General features: G+C 42.0%; 1 protein-coding gene across 38 annotated transcripts in view; it reads right to left on the reverse strand.

Annotated features, from left to right (window-relative positions):
• LOC144693046 (sorbin and SH3 domain-containing protein 2-like) overlaps nt 1-22,298 on the reverse strand; it is a 486,079-nt gene that overhangs the window by 81,176 nt on the left and 382,605 nt on the right. For 23 of the 38 annotated variants that reach the window (XM_078562388.1, XM_078562352.1, XM_078562424.1 and 20 more), the window contains 2 exons: nt 20,991-21,105; nt 11,981-12,151 (listed from right to left, as the gene is read on the reverse strand). In XM_078562388.1, coding sequence (XP_078418514.1) covers nt 11,981-12,151; nt 20,991-21,105 — 286 coding nt within the window. The remainder of the gene's footprint in view (nt 1-11,980; nt 12,152-20,990; nt 21,106-22,298) is intronic. The other 15 variants (XM_078562625.1, XM_078562653.1, XM_078562644.1 and 12 more) reach the window with 1 other exon arrangement.

Below are 22,298 nucleotides of genomic sequence, written 5' to 3' on the forward strand. Positions count from 1 at the left end.
ATGTCCCAGCTCATGCGATAGTGTCACATGAGGGGACATGTCAGGACTTCTTTTTTCTCTCACTTCCAGCGATCTCCCTGAGGCGGCACTTTGCCTCAGGGCAGTCTGTGCGCAAGCACGAAAGGACACACTCCCGGCTCAGGGAATCTCCCCTCGCTGGCACAGGGAGCGCACAGCGCTTCCAAGCGGACATCACGCTGGGCGGGCCTCAATTGACCCGCCCACGTAAAATGGCAGCGCGCCCTTGACCTGGGAGGGGGGGGCGCCAGTCAGGAACACGCCCGCCTGCACCGGCTCCTGCATATCCCCCCCACCCCCCCCCACCCCCGACAGGGGGAAAATGTTGCCCCAGGTTACAGAATCCTTTAAAACTTAAGATTTTAATGCAAAATACAATACAAACAAAAATCCAGATTAATTCTGTTAAAAAGCCCCGGTTTAGTGTCAAGTTTTCAAGAGACATTTTCCTGATAAACGCACTAGAACAAATTTATCATTAGTAAGCCTGTGTGTTAATACAAAGACATCACAAGAGCTGCTGCGCTTGGGTTAAGACTCAATACAAAAGAGCCATGCATCAAAAAAGACTCCTACTGAATATTTTAAGCAAGAAAAGGAGGAAATTTGCCAATGGAAAGGGATTTTTTTGAAGAGAGCTGCCTACATCAAAGTAAATCATATTTAAAGTGTGTTGAGAGGTTTTTAAGATTACTATGAATTCAAACATTTCTTTCCTTGCCCACTCCCCAATTACAGCTGTTTAAAATAATCTTGGTGACGATGTTTGCCTTTTTATGCCTTATGAATTGTTCAGCAATTTGAGTTGGTTGATTCGGTACAGACAGTGCAAGGCAGTACATGACCACAATTACAGGTCCAGCCAATCTTGTGAACAGTGAGTTTGGTAGCAGCAAACCAAACATCATTACTGACAATATTTCATTCCATCGGAGATGTAACCACCTAAGATTTGGGGTAAGGAAGGATGTACATTCCCTTCATTTGACCTACGCCTCTCTCTGGTTACTCCTAAGAATTCAGCTGGCTTCCGGGGGAAAGAGAGAGAGAGAGGAGGGAGGAATTTTTGGCTTGGTATGTGACACAAATTGGATTATTCTGGCACTAAATTTTCTTCTGTCTGCAGTTTTAGCTGAACGGCAGGATGAGCTCTTTTATTCATCCGCAGGATGTGGGCGTCGCTGGCTAGGCCAGCATTTATTGTCCATCCCTAATGGATCTTACTGCTTGCATTCTCAATTTATTTTTTAGCTAAAACCCACGACCACTGCCACCTAGAAGGACAAGAGCAGCAGATGGATGGGAGCACCGGCACCTGGAAACTCCCTTCCAAGTTACTCGCCACCCTGACTTGGAAATTTATCGCCGTTCCTTCCCTGTCGCTTAGTCAAAATCCTGGAACTCCCTTCCTAACAGCACTGTGGGTGTACTGCAGCGGTTCAAGAAGACGGCTCACCACCACCTTCTCAAGGGCAACTAGGGATGGGCAATAAATGCTGACCCAGCCAGCAAAACCCAGATCCCATGAATGAATTAAAAAAAAGTAGCAGGATCAATTGTAACCACTCCTAAATAAACGGTTTGTAATCTACTCGCATTTTAAAAAAAACTATTTTTATTCTTTTCTTCCCCCTCCAACTAACCGACAGGATGGTATGGGCCACAGAAAGATGGCTACTGAGGAACCGACAGGGATGTATCAGCAGCATTGTCAGGACAATATATTTCCCCCTATTCTAGTTAGTTAAAAACTCATTTGTTTTGACATTTCTCTTTTCCTGTGAAATTATAAAATCTAACTGAACGTCTGAATTGCAAAGTGGGGGGAAAGGGAGCACGCATGTTAGGACTGACAGGAAAGGCAAGATAAATTAAGTAGTAGTTAGGCAAAACCTTAGGTTTTGGTGGGTTGTAGGGGAAAGGGATGATTAAAAAAGCTAAAGAGTCGGGCAGTTTTGAAATGGTCCTGGGAAAGTGAATTAAAGGGATAGCATTCTGAAGCGAAAGGTGTAAGAGGCAAATGGTCATGGATGTGGATGATATACAAGCAACTTTGTTTTTGTACACAACCCAATTTAAAAGCATAAAATGTTTTCTGAACGAGTTTGTTGGAGAGATGTACACAAAATGGTGGGTATCTCCATGAGGAAACAGTTTCCCCAACTGGTGCTCCTACTTGACTCAGTAGTTAAGTTGGCATATGAGCTTATTTGTGCCACAGATCTTTTATTAAATATCCTTCGGTTTACAAGGTTGGATTCCAGTAGTCCTGACCACCTGTCAAGAGATTTGAACTGGAATGCATAAAACTAGACAAAATATACGCAGAGGATTGTTCAAGTTAACCTCGATCCTTTTGAATCTTTAGCATTTGAAATCCGATTCAGATGGTAAATCCGCCTTTTCCGATGCCTTTGGCTACTTAACAATGCACAAAGCGGAACAAATCTATGATTAGATGTCAACGTTCTTTAGATTAATACATTTCTTTAATCCAGGGTAGCGTAACCAATAATTCAAGGGAAGTGTACAATTTTAAATAGAAGAATTTTGTTGTGCTTTTCAACCCTTATTCCTGGAATGCCTAACTCTTGTTCCTGGGAGTCCTTCAATACCTCACCCAGTCGTGTCTCTTCTTTTGAAATTTCAGACAGCGAGTGGCAGCAGTCTTTTTGGATCAAGCAGGGCATCAATCAAGCTTGCTCCCATTGTCATTCAATGTCTAACAAAGATCACTGGATATTGGGCAGGATGAGGTACCCTAGCTTTAGGACTCCAACAATTTGCCTGGTCTTTACGGTATGGTTACACACCAGCCCATTGCAAGCCATGCACAGGATGTAAGTGATGCCACACTTTGCTTAGTAAACTCACAACGTGTCTACAGAACTGCTGACCACATTCAATGGAACCATTTACTGCAGAATTTCTGTCAAGTTAAATTTCCATACTTAATACTACAATAGCTGCCCTTCTATTATAAAATTATGTTTGTTTTTGTGGAACTTCTCCGTTAAGTACAGTTCCATGAATGGAATGCTTTGTACAATTTAGATGGCATCCTTTGGATCATTTTACTTTGATTAAGATGAAATAGTTTACATTGTTTGTGAAAGGCACAATGGATACCAAGCCAGACAAGCGTTATGAGATTTATGACTAGCCTCAAAACAAACTGATGAACCCAAAGCTCACAGGGAGAAATCTGTCTTGGTCATTTTGATTAAGCAGCTGTCTGTTTAAAGCATCAACTCCCCAGCCAAGTGTTTTGTAAATTAATAATAATCTGGGAGATGACACATCGTCCCACTATTGATTACAAAGAGATGAGATTGGGCCTCCCACCTTCCATAGATCATCAAATAAATGCCAATGGAATATCAAAGTAAGAATCAATTACTGCCTAGAACTCAATAGCAGCCACTTGTTTTCTGTGCTGAATATGAGTAGAAGGACTTTATAGGTTTGGATTTTTGACTGATCTTGGAGAAGGGAACAAATGAATTATAAAGCAGAGCATCCCAAAGGACATCAGCAAAGAATTTCAATGCCTACTTACAAAACAGCAATCATTACAAGCTGGCATCACAAAAAGAACTAGAAATTAGAGGGTGGAGATTTCCCATCAAAATGGCTGGTTAGAGGAGGGGATGAAAGCCTGAGAGGCAGTAAGATTTTATATCTGCACAAGAACTGCTGAATCGCAAGTCTGCAATGCAGGAGACGTGGAAAGTGCTTAAGCAGCCAAACACTATGCCAGAACAAAAAGTTGGTATGATCTCTGAAAACAATTTAATAAAACTATAATTGGCCTTTAACCAAATAATGATTGTCCAGGAAATCTGAAGTGGAATTGTGCTTAGTTATGTTTAACAGTAACATTGTGCAACCCAATGTATTAATTTACACTAAACAAAATATTCAGTATTGTCACTTATTGTGCAATGTAGAAATGAAATTATCTGAGAGGACGTGAAGAGTTTGAAGCTGAAACAAAACGATTCTATGGATAGGCCTAGTTCTTTTGGTAAATGCATCAGTCAAATTGCCAAGCAACACCTAGGCCAATTATTATTTTGCCATCATTCCCCAGATTGATTCCCCTGCCACATAACATCTTAATGGCTCAGTTGATTTATGGGTTGAAGTGGACAGACTGATTCCAGATCTTAGTCATCATGAAAAGATGTATTCAAGAGTGTTCAAAATTCTAGAAGAGAGATGTGGCTGCAAGCCTAATGCATCAACAGAGTACTCACTGGGCAGCAAATTCATAAATCAATGATTAATGAAGGGTTCCTCCTTCATACAAATGGTATTTAGGCTTCCAAAATATCGATGAAAGTTTTGATCATTAAGGTGAGCACTGCATAATCCTCTGTAGCCAGCAGACTGAAAAACATCATCCAATTTCAGAGAAGGAGTAGTTATATACTAGTCAAGAATTTGAGCATGCCATGTAGAAATCATATTGAAAGAAAAACATGGGATACCTAAAGGTTTAGGCTGCACTACTAATGCCAATAATTTATGAACGCATTATGGCCTGCACAAAAGCATAATCTGTAGACACTCGGCGTTCCATTCAGACATTATAAATTATCCCCTTTGGTTTGATGCACGATCAATTGTCAATGCTGTGTCATTACACTCTGGAAGAAGTTGTGAAAGCTCATTCTCTGTTTTCACTGCATACATTTGTTCCTCGTCAATTTCCTGTCAAACCCCCTTCAATGTTAAATTACATAAAAAGCACAGTTCTTAACTGGCTGGAATAATCAGCTCTTTCCAAAACATCCTCATCACTGCTTAAGGATTTGAAAGGTACAAACCATATCTACTGTGGTTACCTTATGTACATTCCCAAGTGTTAAAAAATAAGGAACACTAGTGCATCAATAGACCATTCACCAGGAAGTCGAGAATGTACACAAATTCATGAACCATGGTTTTCTTTTGTGGATTTGCAATGGTGTCATGATCCCATGTTCCTTGACCACCCAGAGCAATAACTGAAGTCTATTACTACTCTTAAAAAAAAACTCTATTTCACAGGGAGTTCTTTAGATACATTGATGGAGACCTGACCAAAGATCCACTTCAGGACCACACGATGCGCTGACTCCATGGAATTCCCCAGGAAGTTTGAACTTCTAATGGGCAGTTCCCCTGCTCCCCATGACCCTCCCAAAAAGTCTCCAACTCTGAGTAGAGTCGAAGACTCCGGACAGTTCCGATTTACTTACCTGTATAGATACCCAGGAAATGTTACAGAAAAATCCTCGGCTAATTCCTGGGTAACTATACAACTGACCCCACAACTTCCCCTGGACCCCCTAACTGCACCCCGACCTGACTAGCCCCCATCATCTGACTACCCCCCCACCGCTGGCCCAACCCAACCTTACTAGTCCCCGCCACCCAACTCCCCTCTCTGACCCCCCCCGACCTGACTAGCCACTGCCCTGACAATCCTTCCCAACCTGACTCTACCACCTATCCCCTGACCCACCTACCCATTCATCCACCTGCCACCCAACCCACCTGCTATCCTATCCTCTCACCCACATACCACCCTCCCACGCTACACCCTACCCACCTGCCAACCTAACCATTTACCTCACCCACCCTACCCATTCACTCATTTATCCACTCACCCATTCACCCATCACCTCTTCACTAACATTCACACTGGACATTTACGCTTACCTTACAGCACTAGTGCCATAAAAAGAGGGCATGCCTTCTGCACTGATTCTGTTTGCTGTTCTCTGCCAGGATTCCTGCGCTGAGGGAGTTCTGCATCGTCGATTGGAAGTCAGAGCCCTTTCCATGTAGGGAGGTAAGTGGGTAGTTTTCTGTCTGATTAGTGTTGAACACAGGAGTTCCGACTGATTAGAAGTTTTGGGCCAATATTCTTTGAATCATGGAATAACTGCATATTTAACGAGTCTATATACAAATAATTCTTTACAGTTGCCAAATACAATAACTTTTGTGGCAATTGATGTAGGTATAGTTCAGCACAGTGTATCTTTACCCTGCATTATCATATACCCTTCACGCCTTTAGTACTTCTCATTTTTTTTTTGGAGAATGAACAAATTCTAAGGAAGTACCGCAACAAATCACGTGCTGAATACATTTGCACATTTCTGAAGAAATCTTCTGCCAGGAAGTGAGAAAGATGCTGCAGTGAGAAAAAAAAATATCAAAGCTACTCCAACTTTCTGAGTGTGGTGGGAATGACAAAACAGCATCGACAGATTGAACAATCAACAGATATCTATGTGAAGATCTAGTTTGAGCTCATCACACACTAGTCATCCAAAAAGTCATTAGTTAGCGAATGGATCCTTCTGCCTGAATATCAAATTTGATTCCCCCTCTTTCCACTGAAATGGTGGTTCGCGATCCTCCTCAGGTTTGAGAATCACTGCAACTATCCAAAGGCATATTTATGAAGTGGTTTAGATTTGGATCTAATCAGCCTTTTCCATAAATTATATTCAATGTCTTGAATAATGGAATTTTTTGCCAAAACCTCCCAATTTGCAACTCTATGTTCCCTTTGAAAATGCTCTACTTTTCTATTTTTTGGCGAAAGTTTAATGTTCAACATATTAGATTTACCTTGATCAGGCAAGCCTAGAGAGCCAAGAGTAACAGATATGAAGAGAGCTAAATTTGTGAAGATGGCAGCTGACTTAAGCAAGTTTGATTAGCAGTCCTATTAGGAGACAAGATATTGCGATACTGAAGGAAACAGGAATGCTTTTAAAATTACACAAGTACAAATGGGAGCCATGTGTATCACTGGGATTAAATGGCCACATGGAAAAACAAAACCAAATGACCAAAACCAAAACCATGACAAAAACATATTCGACTAAGGCAGAAATTAACAAGGTTAAGGATAATAACTCAAGGAAACAGGGAAAGATACCAAATGCAGCGGAGGGCAACAAAAGTTGCCATCAGATGAGCCAAAAGAATACTACAGGAGTGGGCAGGTCTTATAGTAATGGCAAGGTCATCTTAAAACATGGTGCGAATCAGAGGCCATCAAGCATGATTTAGGAGTAGTTCTCAATTTTTTTGGGTTCAAGGGCCCCTTTTTATGGATGGATTAGTAATCATGCACCCCATCTAAATTATAATACTATATAATAGTCTTAATATGGAAGTGGTTCATGTAAAATGCTTTAATAATGCTTTTAAGAAAACAGGTATTTGATTACAGATATCAATTTGATGGGTGTGCCTACTTCTCACTACAGGTCTCATCTATCCTAGACAGGAACACGGAGAGAGCAGGCACCCAAGGAGAATAGGACATTGAGAAAGCATTTGGTGAGCAGGGATAAAGCAAGAGCAATGAACTCAGCATAGAGGACAAATGTGCAGAGAGAGCGGGAGTGCAGAGAGAGCAGGCGCACACCCCTGGCCATGCTTACTCATTAACCTTACTTGTCTACTCTTCACTACAATGCCCTAGGCAGTCACCCACACCACCAACCCGTAAACTGGCCTTCAACGAGGGCCTCCAGGAAGGGGGCTGCAGTTTGAAAACCACTGATTTAGAGTACTTTAAGGATCCCATGAGACACGTTCCAGAATATGGCTGAGGTTTTAAGTGGCTATTTTTTAGTCAGTCTTCACAATTGAAAATGCTGGTTTAACAAAAATACAAGTATTGATTTTACCATTGAACATGTCAAAGTAGATGTAGATAATGGATCAGGCTGCTCACCCTGATGCCATTCACCCCAGGGTGCTCAAACAAATGGGAGCTGAGCTCTGAGTCACACACTTCTATAAATAATAGTTTGCCATCATCTTGGGTTCTTCCCATGGTTTGGAGAGGCGCCTATGTGGCACCAATATTTAAACAGGACAATAAATCAGAATGAGGAATCTACAGGCCTATTAGCTTGGCTATTGGTACTAGGCAGGTTGCTAGAAGTGACAATCACCTGGCAAACAAAAAGGGTTTTAGAAAATCCAAGCATATCTTCTGAGAAGGGAGATTCTGTCTTATCAACTTGATTGAATTTCTTAAGGAAACTACAAAGGTGGTAGATGTTGTAAGTCCAGCATCAACATCCTGGGGTTACCATTGACCAAAAACTGAACTGGACCAGCCATATAAATACTGTAGCTATAAGAACAGGTCAGAGGCTGGGAATTCTGCAGAGAGTAACTCACCTCCCGACTCCCCAAAGCCTGTCCACCATCTACAACGTTCAAGTCAGGAGTGAGATGGAATACTCCCTGCTTACCTGGATGAGTGCAGCTCCAACAACACTCAAGAAGCTTGACACCATCCAGGACAAAGCAGCCCGCTTGATTGGCACCCCATCCACCACCTTCAATAATCATTCCTTCCACCACCGATGCATGGTGGTAGCAGTGTGCACCATCTACAAGATGCACTGCAGCAACTCACTAAGGATCCTTCGACAGCACCTTTTGAACCTGCGACCTCTAAAACCTAGAAGGACAAGGACAACAGATGCAGGGGAACACTAAAATAAAAGCAAAATACTGTGATGCTGGAAATCTGAGATAAAAACAGAAAATGATTGAAAAACTCAGGTTTGGCAGCATCTGTAAAGAGAGAAACAGAGTTAAAGTTTCAAGTCTGTATGACTCTTCAGAGCCGAATAGAGGTAGAAATGTGATGGGTTTTATATTGTTGAAGAGAGAGAATGGAGCACGTGGACTAGAATAGAAGGTCAGGGATAGGTGGGAGCTCAGGAGAGATTTGACAAAGATGTCACAGGCGCAAGACAAAGAGTGGTAATGATAGTGTTAAAGACTAAGGAAGGTGCTAATAGTGGCATAAAGGTCAGATAGCAGAATGTAGTAATAGCAGAACAAGGGTTAACGCTCTCTGAAAGCAAAACATAAGAACAAGTTACAGACTGACCCAATGAGGGAAGGGGTTGAGAAAAAAAAAAATATATCAAAATGGAGGACAGAGTTCATGATCTGAAGTTGTTGAACCCAATGTTAAGTCCAGAAGGCTGTAAAATGCCATAATTGGAAGATAAGATGCTGTTCCCCCAGTTTGCATTGGGCTTCCATGGAACACTGTAGCAGGCCTAGGACAGAAATGTGGGCATGAGAGCAAGATGGTGAATTGAAATTGGCAAGCAATAGGAAGGTCAGGGTCATGCTTGTGAACTGAGCGAAGGTGTTCCGCAAAGCAGTCATCCAGTCTGCGTTTCGTCTCCCCAATGTAGAGGAGATCGCATTGGGAGCAGCGAATGCAGCAGACGAATGCATGGGAACACCACAAGCTGCAAGCTCCACTCCAAGCCACATCCTGACTTGGAACTATGTTAATGTTCCTTCACTGTCGCTGGGTCAAAATTCTGGAACTCCCTCCTAAACGGCACTGTGGGTGCACCGACACCACATGGACTGCAGTGGTTCAAGAAGGCTGCTCACCACCACCTTCTCAAGGGCAACTAGGGATGGGCAATAAATGCTGGCCTAGCCAGTGATGCCGACATCCTACCAAAGAATGAAAAAAACTCAAATGTAACATAGGCTTTTATAAAGTCAAATTACAAAAAATGCTTCACAAAAGACTACTAAGTAAAGTGCAGCCTTGTGGGATTCGATAAGAAACTGGTGTTTACCTCTGTACAAAAATGTACTTATTAATGGTAGTGTTTCTGCTTAGGGACGGTCAGTAGCAGAAATGTAGAAGTCTTGAAGAAAGTTCAGAGAAGAACCACTAGATTCATACAGAGTTTAAGGGGCCTCAGCTGTCAGGATAGATAGATTCTGGGCTTTTTACTTAGAAAAGGGTCAACTTTGAGGTCTTTGAAAGGATTAGACTCAGTCTAATTGGATAGGTCATTGAGCTGGATAGGGTAAAGGATGACTAGGTGACATAAGTGTCAGTTGCAAAAGCAAAGGACTATTTTAGAAGCTGGGGAAAATGTACTTCTTGTTTACTGAGTTGCAATCCCTTAGTACAAGTAACGAGCACATGCAGTGAGTGGGGATTCACTGCAAGTGCTCATTTGGGACGCGGCTGAGATCCTGAGAGTTGCTGCTTTATTTGCATATAGATGGTAGGTGCATCACTGGGGGGTTGTCACTCAGTCATCACAGTCTCCTGGGCCTGAAAGCATTTAATACTTTATTGCTGACTGCCAGATACACCCACGGACAGACAAAGACAGACACATACAGCTGTGGATTAAATCAGCAACTCTATTCTGCACGGTCTGCACTTAATTACCATGATTAACATTTTGAAAAATGAAACTAAATGTATAAGCCATGAGGATAAGCGATTAAGAGTTCTCAAGCCATCATTTTAAATACAAAACTAAACCATTTCACCAAATGGCATCTATTTTTTAAGAGACTATTTTAAATTACTTTTTATACACTAATATCTTCAACATCTTCAAAGAGAGAAAATGGTAAATATGTCCTTATTAATTTCATTAATTTGTGAATGATAAAATCAGCTCAAGATATTTTGATGGACAGCTAATTCTGTTTTTAAGACTTATCCTACATAACCACTGAATGACACCTTTAAGCTTAATCTTACCAAGAAAAAAAGCAACAAGTGGAAAAGCAAGTTATTGTTCCAGGACCATTCCTCACATAAGATTGTTCACTTCATTCGGTTGATCAATATTTATAGATAGTGCAAAATTAAAGTACATGGGATTGGGGGTAATATATTGACATGGATTGAGTATTGGTTAGCAGACAGGAAACAGAGTAGGAATAAATGGGTCTTTTTCGGAGTGGTAGGCGGTGACTCGTGGGATACCGCAGGGATCAGCGCTTGGGCCCCAGCTATTCACAATATATATCAATTATTTGGATGAGGGAACCAAATGTAATATTTCCAAGTTTGCTGATGATACAAAACCAGGTGGGAATATGAGTGGTGTGGAGGATGTTAAGAGGCTTCAAGATGATTTAGACAAGTTGAGTGAGTGAGCAAATACATGGCAGATGCAGTATAACATGGATAAGTATTGAGTTATCCACATTTGTAGGAAGAACAGAATGGCAGAGTAGTATTTAAACAGCAAAAGATTGGAAAATATTGATGTACAAAGGGACCTAGGTGTCACCGAAAGCATGCACGCAGGTGCAGCAAGCAGTTAGGAAGGCCTTCATTGCGAGAGGATTTGATGTCTTACTGCAGCTGTACAGGGTCTTGGTGAGGCCACACCTGGAGTATTGTGTGCAGTTGTGGTCTCCTTACCTAAGAAAGGATATACTTGCCATAGAGGGAGTGCAGCGAAGGTTCACTAGGCTGATACCTGGGGTGGCAGGATTGTCATATGAGGAGAGATTGGGTCAACTAGGCCTGTATTCACTGGAGTTTAGAAGAATGAGAGGGGATCTCATTGAAATATATAAAGTTCTGACAGGGCTGGACAGACTGGATGCAGGAATGTTTCTTTGGCTGGGGGGTCTAGAACAAGGGGTGACAGTCTCAGGATATGGGGTAGGCCATTTAGGACAGAGATGAGGAGAAACTTCTTCACTCAGAGGGTGGTGAACCTGTGGAATTCTCTACTACCGAAGACTGTGGAGGCCAAGTCACAGAATATATTTAAGGAGGAAATACATTTCTAGACTCTAAAAGCGTAAAATGGTATGGGGAGAGAGCGGGAGTATGGCGTTGAGATAGAGGATCAGCCATGATCATATTGAATGCCGGAGCTGGCTCGAAGGGCCAAATGGCCTACTCCTGCTCCTTTGTTTCTATACTTTTAATTAACCTGGTTAGATTTATTGGAAGAGTTATCATTGGTCCATCATGCTGTAGGCTAATATTTTCATGTGATCTCAACCAAAAAAAAAGGTCCTGGATCAATGGACTTTTCAACCCTTGAAGTGTGTTACTCTGATGAATACCAATGTAACATGCAGGGTTAGTTGCTGCACCAGTCTATATGCCACTTACAACCCACTTCTGCTCTTCTTGGTGTTTGAGACCAAATTCTCCAACACTTTGGGCTGAGGGCACCTTACTTTCTGCAGTCTTCTTTCTCTGGAGTACTTTTTCTTTATAAACCTCATACTGAGGCTTATTTGACCTCCTGCCTTTAGAAAGCTGTGCCTCTGTAGAATTAGCCTTTGAGGGTAGTTAAGAAATTGAGCAGACAATGACTTCTGAATGTTTCTTAATTGTAATAACATAACATCATGTTCTTTCATTCTATTCAGGAGTGAATTAGTTACAAAGGTAAGATTTGACCCCCAGCTTAAAAATTATTCTATCATATATTGGGCATGAACTTCCTCGGAGCAGCAATTGGCGTTGGATTGCTACTCCAGTCCTGGTTCTTTACCTTCATTTTTTCCCCAGCCTGTCTCACCCAACCTTCCGACTCAGGCCAGGCAAGATCCAAATAGGGCAGCATGTCCCCAGGCCTAGCGTCGAAGGGCAGCTCTGTCAAATGGAAGGAGGCCACACACCCTTTTTTTTTACAGCACTGGCTGCTGTAAATTAGGTAAGCTGAAGATCCTTGATAGACCTGGGAGAAGGTAAGTGTAGAAGGTAATTGGGTAGGAATTTGGGAGGTGGGGGGGGAAAGTAGTCAGGAGTGTCGGGGGGAGGGGGAAGTTGGAGGGTTGTTTGCCGGGGGGGGCGAAGGTTAGGCCTCAGGGTTGGGAGTGGGGAGGTTCGAACTTGTGGTGAGGGGGCAGGGCCTCAGTGGGGTTTGGAGGGCAAAAGAGGGGGGGAAATGGGGGAAACCCTGTGAGTTGAGGAGTTCCTGTCCGGGAGGAGGGAGGGGGGTAATCCCTTTAGGGGTAGGGGGAATCCCATGAGGGGGTAATAGTCAGGGGTCTGTACAATAACTACCCAGAAGTTAAAAGAGGTTATAATTCTTCTAACTTTCTCAGGGCAGCTATTGATGTAATTCCGTCAGAGCTATCTGAAGTTTGCGATTTAAATCACATTTTCAGATGCTTCCCAACGCAGGCCAGTTGCCATGGGGAATTTGCACTTCCAGGCAATTGCCATGCAAACCTTACCTGGGAGCTTCAAAGGGGATTCCCCAGTGCATCTTTGGAGTATCCCCCCCAATACGATGCCCCGGAGCTCGGAAGTTACCGCCTGTTACATTATTTAAAGGAGCGACTGCAATACTACACTTTGTTCTCTGGTGAAACATTAAATACTCTCATGACTACTAATATGAGACGACAATTACAAACGTAATGAACTTCAACAGATAAACATGAACAAAATGCCTATGTTAAAATGAAAACCCAGCAGCTGCTGGAAACATACAGCAGACCAATTATCTGGAGAAACAAAAGACAGACAAAAGCATTGGGTACACGCCCTTGTTCAAGATTTATATGCTGGCTGTCAGCTCAAGTCTGTCTGGTGTATAGACATGGAATTTTGTAGTACGGTGAAAGTGCAGCAAAGAAAATTAATGTTTTCATTATGCAAAAGGCATTATTGAGCTTTTCTCCCCCGAGCTATACTTTGTGTGAATGGTCATTTCTGCAGAGATGGAACTAAAATTGCCATATTCAGAAGTTAAGTACTGTAGTGATGAAGAAGTTGGGAGTTAGCTCGAGCACATTGGTACTATGAGGGATTATTAAAATGCTCCATGACCCCTCCGATTCACAGCATCATTCCAGTTACGGAGCCACTTGCGTTTGAGAATGTCTATTCTGATGAACTTTAACAAATGCGAGACAATTTTCCTTAATAAAACAATACACATCTTCTGTGCACAAAAACTGGAATTGAGGCTTTGGAAACGTAGCAAGTTCAATTAAACTAAAAACACTTTTCTTGTTACATAGGGATTAAAATTAATAAAATGGAACACAAGAATTTTTTAAAAATCAAGCTGTTCCATTAATCCTAAATTGGAGCTTCTCGGTGCAGGGCTGAGGAAAACAAATAGTTCAGTTAACACTATAGATACCAAACCATCCAGTTATCAGTCAGGTACCAATAATTCCTCATAATTATAGCTATGGGATATGGCAATCTTGGTAGCAATCAAGCAGACTTAAAATTGCAAAATGAACTGGATAGATTTAAAAGGAAATATGTTTGTTATTGTATGATAAGTGCATCACAGCTCCAATATTAGACTCTTCTTATATTCACTTAATGAGGGCTTTATGGAGTTTTCTGGACCAGATTGGAATGGTGTGTTCTGAAAACTCTGCTTTATACCCATCATGTAGAACATTTCTATCTGCAGTGAAATCATAAACATGCTCTTTATAGACACCTTTTTAACAACTTCATTATAAATAATGAGCAGGGGAAATCTTCCCTCGCATATCTGGGAAAGTCTGCACTATAACTTGAGTGGGAATACATGTAACTTTTTTTTTTAGATTTTACAACAAAGTAAATTTAGCTTCAGTAATGTTACCAGTAAATATGACTGGTGATATAATGGCATTTTTATAGTGCTGTTTACAAACCTGGTAAAGAGAGAAGAGATCCTTCTGAAAACAAAACTCCCCCACATCTATTCTTGGACTTCCATTACATTAAAACTCTCTCACCAAGGTTCATTCCCAATTGTGTCGCTATTGCCTCATTGTTGAACCCTCATTTTTTGTTGAACAGTGATTGCAGACAAAGACAAAAATATTTGCTGTTCTTGCTGGTGACACTGCTAGTTACATACAGTATTATAGGTTGATGGTTGCTTAATATTACACATATTTCAGCTTTATTAGACTGCTTGAATTTTCACAGATATCCCACCATTCTTTGTATTGAACAAAATGCTAGAAACTTTTTCCATGTTTCAGATTTCCTTTTGCTGAACATTAAGAACTGTGCAAAACATTAGCAAGACCCTTTAAAGGGAGCCTTACAACACTCAGCACATTTAAATCATGATTGACAAACATATTCCCCTTAGTTGAAATACAATGGGTGCTATTGCAGTGAGATAGTAGTATACAGGAAACATTAGATCTTGAAATCAGGGCATAGATGCTTTGCATGATTTATACATACATTCACTTACCGTGCAAGTTTAAACATTTTATATTTGGTCTTCGAATGGTAGTTCAATGAAAGGTAGGGCCCTCAGCGTTATGATGATATAATGTTACCGCTTAAAACCCACTCCTGCCCTTCCTTATATTGTCCTACAGTGTTAGTGGGATTGTAGTTCTTGGAGTCTTTACTGTAGATATTATTTACATACTTAATAGTTATGGTTGACTTCAATGCCAAAATTGGTGCTGTGGTTATGGATAGGGTTCTGACAGTGACTAGCCCACTTGAATTAGGGAGGAGCTAATGAAGCTGGAGAGCGCCTCTGGAACTTTGGTGAGAAACACTATTTGGTTCTAGTTTAAGCATTGTTAAAGACAGTTGTGTACCTGGACCTCACCAAATCTGATTGATTACATTGCAGTAGCAAAATGATGGAGATTCTGTCTAAAGAATTGTAAGACAGGGGCGGACTGTGATACTGAAGATCAGAGTGGGCAACAGGACAAAACAGGTTTTAATGACATAATTGAAATTAGACGAGCTTAAGAATGATAGGACAGCGAAGTATAAGGTGGAAATCACCAATAGAGGTTCGAAGGTCTACAGATGGCAGCTGATGAAAGGAACACCAGAAGAGCTTTAATGAAACATAAAAGCTGTTGTCCTGGATGTAGCATAAGAAATGGTGGGATTTGTGCAGCCTGAGAGACAGAAAGGATGGATATCTGATGAGACTTTGCTTCCCCCTTGGCTTCAATCAGGGAAAAAGAGGAAAAAAGGATGTGGATTCTCACAAACATTTAAAGACAGAAATTCAAAGAAAGCTGCGAGCAGGTAAAGAAAAACAGCTAAACAACACGTGTGATGAACGAGAAGCGGAGAATCAGAAAGGGAACATGCAGAAACTTTTCCAAACAGGTAGATTAATTACACAAAAGTTTCAACCTCGCCTGTACTGCATTCAGTCAGTTTCAGGAAGTAATGAAATGGAAGTGAAGAGAATTGCTGCATGATGGTGCGAATATCGTGAGTACCTTCACAAGGGTGATGGTGAGTCAGAATTTAAAGGCCAAGTTGAACATGAGCCTCCTCCACTTCGAGCTGAGGTACTGAGAGCCATTCATCAGATAGCCAACTGTAAGGCCACAGGCCTGGACGATATACTGGCAGAATTACTTAGGATAGGTGGAGAATCAGTAGTGGACAGGATGCATAGAACATATGTGGCACTGTGGGAGACTGACGATTGGCCGGAGGATTGGACTGATTCTAACCTTCATCCCTCTCCCAAAGAAAATGGGACTTAAAACGGTGCACAAATTATAGAACAATTGCTTTGATCTCCCATGCTAGTAAAATCTTGCTCAGGATCGCCCTGGAATGGATCTGGAAAAAGACAGGGAGGAAGACTGTTGATGAACAAGCTGGATTTCGACTTGGAAGAGGGACCAGAGAGCAAGTCAATAATCTTAGGATCACAATGCACAAATTCAAGAACACCAGCAGCCAATATAAACGTGCTTCATTGATTTTGAGAATGCATTCGATTCAGTTTCACTTGAGAAACTCGGGTTGGTAATGTTAGATATGGGATACCCACCACATTTAATTGATTTGCTTTATCATTAAGCAATGAGCTAGGATAAGTATTGCCGGCATCCTCTCTGAACGGCTCAGTCAAAAAGGGTGTTAGACAGGGGTGTGTCCTCTCACCATATCAAAATCCAAGACGAGGCCTTGGACAACATGGACCACTTTCCACACCTTGAAAGCCCACTGTCACAACAAGGGCAGACATCGACGACAAGGTTCAACACCACCTTCAGTGTGCCAGCACAGCCTTCAGCCGCCTGAGAAAGAGTGTGTTTGAAGACCAGGACCTCAAACCTGGCACCAAGCTCATGGTGTACAGAACAATGGTGATACCCACCCTTCTATATGGCTCAGAGACATAGGCTGTGTACAGCAGGCACCTCAAAACTCTGGACAAGTACCACCAGCGCTGCCTCCGCAAGATCCCACAAATCCACTGGCAGGATAGTTGCACCAATGCCAGTGTTCTCGCTCAGGCCAACATCCCCAGCATCGAGCATTGACCACGCTTGGTCAGCTCTGCTGGACAGGCCACATCATCCACATCCTTGCCTCGAAACTCTCGAAACAAGCGCTCTCCTCGGAGCTTCGACACAGCAAGCAAGGAGGGCAGAGGAAACATTTCAAGGACACCCTCAAAGCCTCCTTGAAAAGGTGCAACATCCCCACCAACATCTGGCCCGAAGTGGAGGGAAAGCCGTCTGCCCCACCTGTGACAGAGATTGTAGGTCACGCACTGGACTCTTCAGTCACCTGAGAACTCATTTTTAGTGTGGAAGCAAGTCATCCCCGACCATGAGGGACAGAAAATGGTCATGAGAGAGACACTTGATGGATAAAAAGGTGGGATACTGATTGAGGGGGTGGTGGGTTTTGAATCTCCGATATGCTGATAACATCATTCTGCTTGCTAACTCAGTGGAGGAGCTACTGGAATTGGTGGATCATCTCGGCCAAGTTAACTGGAAGTACACAGTCTCCTGATCAATGTTGACAAGATAAAGGTGATGGGGCTGGTGCAAAGACCTGCAAGACTCTGATTAACGGAGTCCAGCTTGAACAGGTTGATACTTTCCACTATCTTGAGTCACTCATGATGCAATTTGCAGAGTCTACAAAAGAAAGTTGGGCTCCACTTAACAAGGGTCCTGGTGTTTTGAACTCACTTAAAAGAGTATGGAGTAGCCACACATCTTGATTACAATGAAAATTCATCTTCTGAAAGCCCTCGTGTGGCCGGTGACAACATATAGCTGTGAAAGTTGGACCATCAAGAAGAGTGACAAAATTAAAGCATTTGAAATGAAACTCAGGCAGATACTACGTGTGTCATGGACGGCCAAGCGGACAAACAAGTGGGGGCTCGAGAAAGCTGGAGTTAAGAGAAGCTTGTTTGAGGCAGTGATGTCAAGGAAGCTCACAGATTTTGGACATGTGACGTGAGCAGGAGGGGAGCGTTTGTTAAAAGAGGTAATGCAAGGTTCAACACAGGGAAAACTTTCACAAGGAAGGCCCAAGGTGGCAGGGATGGATAATATCACAACGTGGACTGGCCTCTCCATGAGACAGGCAGCGAGGGCAGCGGAGAATAAAAATCAGTGGAGAAAGATTCCTCATAGTGCGGCCAACTCTCAAAATGCGGACGGATCAAAGACAAGACAAGACACTTAATGCAAATCTCAGGAGCTTTAAGTTGTATGTTAGGGCTTGTTTTACATTATGAATTGGTGTTATTTGGGGTTCAGTTAACAAAAAAAAAATTTGAAAGACTCTCATCTATGTTGAATTTAAGCTTTTGATTGCATCTATGGAGCTGTGGCCCAGACCATTGTCTAAAATCAATATTCCAGGTACTGAAAGTCACTCTGAATGAAAAATGTCAACCAAGTACTCTAGTTGATTGGCACTCAATGAAAGAAGTGGTCAAGATCTGCTGCATCTGTAACCAAGCAAACACTTGTCATTAGGGACACCTCACCTGATTCCCTGTGATCAAATGGCCATTTGAGGGCAGAGCATGAACATGCAGTTGCTAACAGAAAAATAGGGAATTGGCTCTAAGATACTGTTACACTAAGCAGTCACTTTGAGTATGAACACAAGATTCATGCATGACAGTCTCAAATTATTTAATGAAAACAACCAAGGTGGACAAAAAATTGGTTTACTTGGACAACCCTGTGCCTGGTTTTATAAATGGTTGTTAACTGCTCCTGACTCTCCAAAGCCTGTCCACCACCTACAAGGCAGAAGTCAAGAGTTTGATGAATGCTCTCTGTCTGGATTAGTGCACCTACAAGAACTCAAGAACTTCAACAGCATTCAATAGCTTGAATATCCACTCTTTCCACTATCAGCATATTGTGGCTGCAGTGTGTGCTAACTCCAGGATCCACTGCTGCAAAGTGCCATGGCTTCTTTGCCAACACCTCCCACACTAACCACCTCTGCCATCTAAAATAGCAAGGGCAGCAGGTGCATGAGAACACCATCATCTCCAACTTCCCCTTTAAGTCATATACCATTCTAACTTGGATATATATTGCCATTCCTTTATTGTCACTGAGTCAAAAATCATAGAATTCCCTAATAGCATTGTAGGAGTTACGCCCACATCCCAAAAAATAACTAATAAGTATCTAGAAACATTCCAGAGTTTGAGAATTTGAAGGCAGTTTAAAAGCATCTGGCAAACAGCAAAAATGACCATGAAGCTACCCAATCATCTTAAGAACACAATAGGCTAACTACTATCCTATAGGGAAGGAAACCTGTTGTCCTCCCTTGGTCTGACCTATACGTAACTCCAGTCCCACACTGATGTGTTTGACTCTTAACTGTCCAAAGTGGTGACCTATGAAGCTACTTGGTTATATCAAACCTTTTCAGCAAAACTTACGACCTGCACATCCTGAGAACAAATAAAGTAAAACACTCTTTAGTCTTCTCCCCACTTGAGTATTCTCAACTCCCCTTTAGAAGGTGATAGTTTATTTTGGAATAGAGTTGTATTGATATTGACCAACGCTTCAACCAGGTAGCCATTCTCCAGACTTGAGCTTAGACAGTAAGAGTTAGAAGATTATTTGTCAGTGAGGGGATGTCAAAGCCAAGAATAATATTGTACTTGTCTGCATTCCATGAATGCACTTTCTGCACAGGTCAATAAACAGTGATCATCGATTGGAAAGTGGAGAAAACGTGGCCCACTGGAGTAGCCCCAGCACTATTCTAACAGACATCAACAAACTCAGAGCAGATCCTGGACTGCGGTTAGAGCCTTCCTGCTCTGTAGTGCTCAATTCAGCACCCTGTATAATATACTTAAGTTGTTGTTTTATTTTTTTCAAATATTATTATTTCCTTCATTCTAAATAAACTTTGAACATTCTTTCAAATCAATTTATTTGTCACCATGCAGTCTTCAGCTGATTGGGATGATTTTGGAAGCTGGACTCTAACTATTTCCATTGAAGTTACTGCAAAGGAATAGTGGGCAAGTAGAATAATGGGTGATTAATTCACAATCTCCATTTGGAATGGACATGTTTTATCCAGGGATATGTCTGGGGGTCCAGAGGAGGTGGTGGTTTGCACACCCTGGTAAAAAGTTGCAAATACTTACATTTTATCAGACTATGACTACACTGCACTCCCTCTCATCATCCTTTCTAATGTAACTGCAATCTTTGACATGGCCAACCACACTATCCTCCATCAACATCTCTCTATTCTTATCCTCATTTGATTCCATTCTTACTGATCTTCCTGCTCCCCCACTGCTACCTTTTGGTGTCCCATTCTGGTTCCTCACCTACAGGCTGCCCACGTCATCTAAAGACAAGGACTCAGGTTCCATCTGTATTCTGACGACATCCAGCTCGACCTCTTCACTGACTCTCTCAACTGCTTGACTGCCTTGGCGTGGTCAGATTGCTTGCCCGACATCCAGACTTAATATGAGCCACAACGTCCTTCAGATAAACATTTTGAGTAGACGGTAAGATTTGTCTACAGCCCCCACCACAAACATCATACCCTCAGCAGCAATTTCCTCCCTGGCCCCAAACACTGCTTATGATTGCACCAGGATGCTCCCAACCTTTGTGCCCTGTGTAATGATCAGTGATGATCCAATGGCTAAGACCCTTATAAAGTGCAAGGAATATGAGCACTTCCTAAACTGCCTCCCCGCCCAGTGATGAAAGTACAAAAAAAAACATTTCTAATAGGCAGGTGATGGAGTTAGGTCAATTTGACTGGGTGTCAAGCTACTCAATAACTTGTTTCACCTTGGCAAAAATACATTTATTTATTCAGAATTTAACCTATCAGTCTTATGACACACTAGAAAAACTGTTTAGAACAAGGTTCTTACCGGTCGCTCATGCTCTAGGATTGACGACTTTCCAGGTTCATATTCAAATATGCTTCTAGGTTCAGCACGATATCTGCGAGTATCAACTTTTCTATCAGGAGGATCCCAGTCGTTCCTAGCAAATGAGAATGAAAACCATCACATTTCACAACTTCCATGAATATGAAAGTCTTTGGGTCTCACAGACCACAATGCGTAGGCAGTTCACAAAGTAAATCTTTTACAAATGTACCAGGTACTCACATGGTTGTCTTTAGGCAGTGAAAACTTACTATGAATCTAGTTAGCACACACACACTGGCTGTGATAAAGAACACAAATGGCAATAATCCCAGTGACAGAAATCCAATTATCCAATTGGTAAATTAGTATACAAAGTGGGCACTTATAAGGGAAAAAGGGGGCATAACAGATTCATTGGAGAAGAGATACAGATTGCGTCAAGTAACATGATAGAGCAAATTGTTAGTGAAAATTGTTGAGACAGTACATCGTAACCTGCATTGAAGAAAAATAATTTCAGAGTAACTTGGCTCCTTTGAAAAGTAAAATTGCTCTGGTGACATCCTGATGTCATCATAATGCTGATGTGATGTCATGCTAGGTTTAATTATAAGGATGGGACAGGGGCTGAAGCAATATACTTTGAGGGGTTTAAAATGGAAAAAAAAAATCATCTCCAAATACAGTACCGAGTTACCCAAATTGTTATTTGATTAATTGCATGTGTTTGTGTGAGAGGGAGATATCTTAATTTTCATTTTTAAATGAGAGGTGCCTGGAGTCAAACTGGATAAAACCTTTTACAACTTTGCCCCAGGGCTTGGAGAAGCAAGAACCAGTGCCCTTTTCCCACATCAGTCATCTGCTAGCACCGGAAGAGGGGAAAAGGAGCGTGACCAGCCTTGGTTCAACATCCCTCATCCCTACACCCTCAGAGGAAGGTTTCAGCAAGGGGTTAAGACTAAAACTCTGCCTCTAACCTGCCACATTCTCAGCTGCTATAATATTAGCTACCAAGCTGTTCCAGTACAGCTACAACACTGGCATTTACCTGGCTATGTGGAAAATTGCCCAGGAATGTCCTGCACACAAAAAGCAGGACGAATCCAACCCGACCAATTACCACCCCATCAGTTTACTCTTGATCATCAGCAAAGTGATGGAAAGTGTCATCAACAGTGCTATCAAGCAGCACTTACTCAGCAATAACCTGCTCACTGATGTTCGGTTTGGGTTCTACGAGTGCCACTCAGCTCCTGACCTCATTACAACCTTGGTCCAAACATGGACAAATGAACTAAACTC

Source organism: Cetorhinus maximus, chromosome 2, assembly GCF_964194155.1.
Source record: "Cetorhinus maximus chromosome 2, sCetMax3.hap1.1, whole genome shotgun sequence".
NCBI classification, from domain to species: domain Eukaryota; kingdom Metazoa; phylum Chordata; class Chondrichthyes; order Lamniformes; family Cetorhinidae; genus Cetorhinus; species Cetorhinus maximus.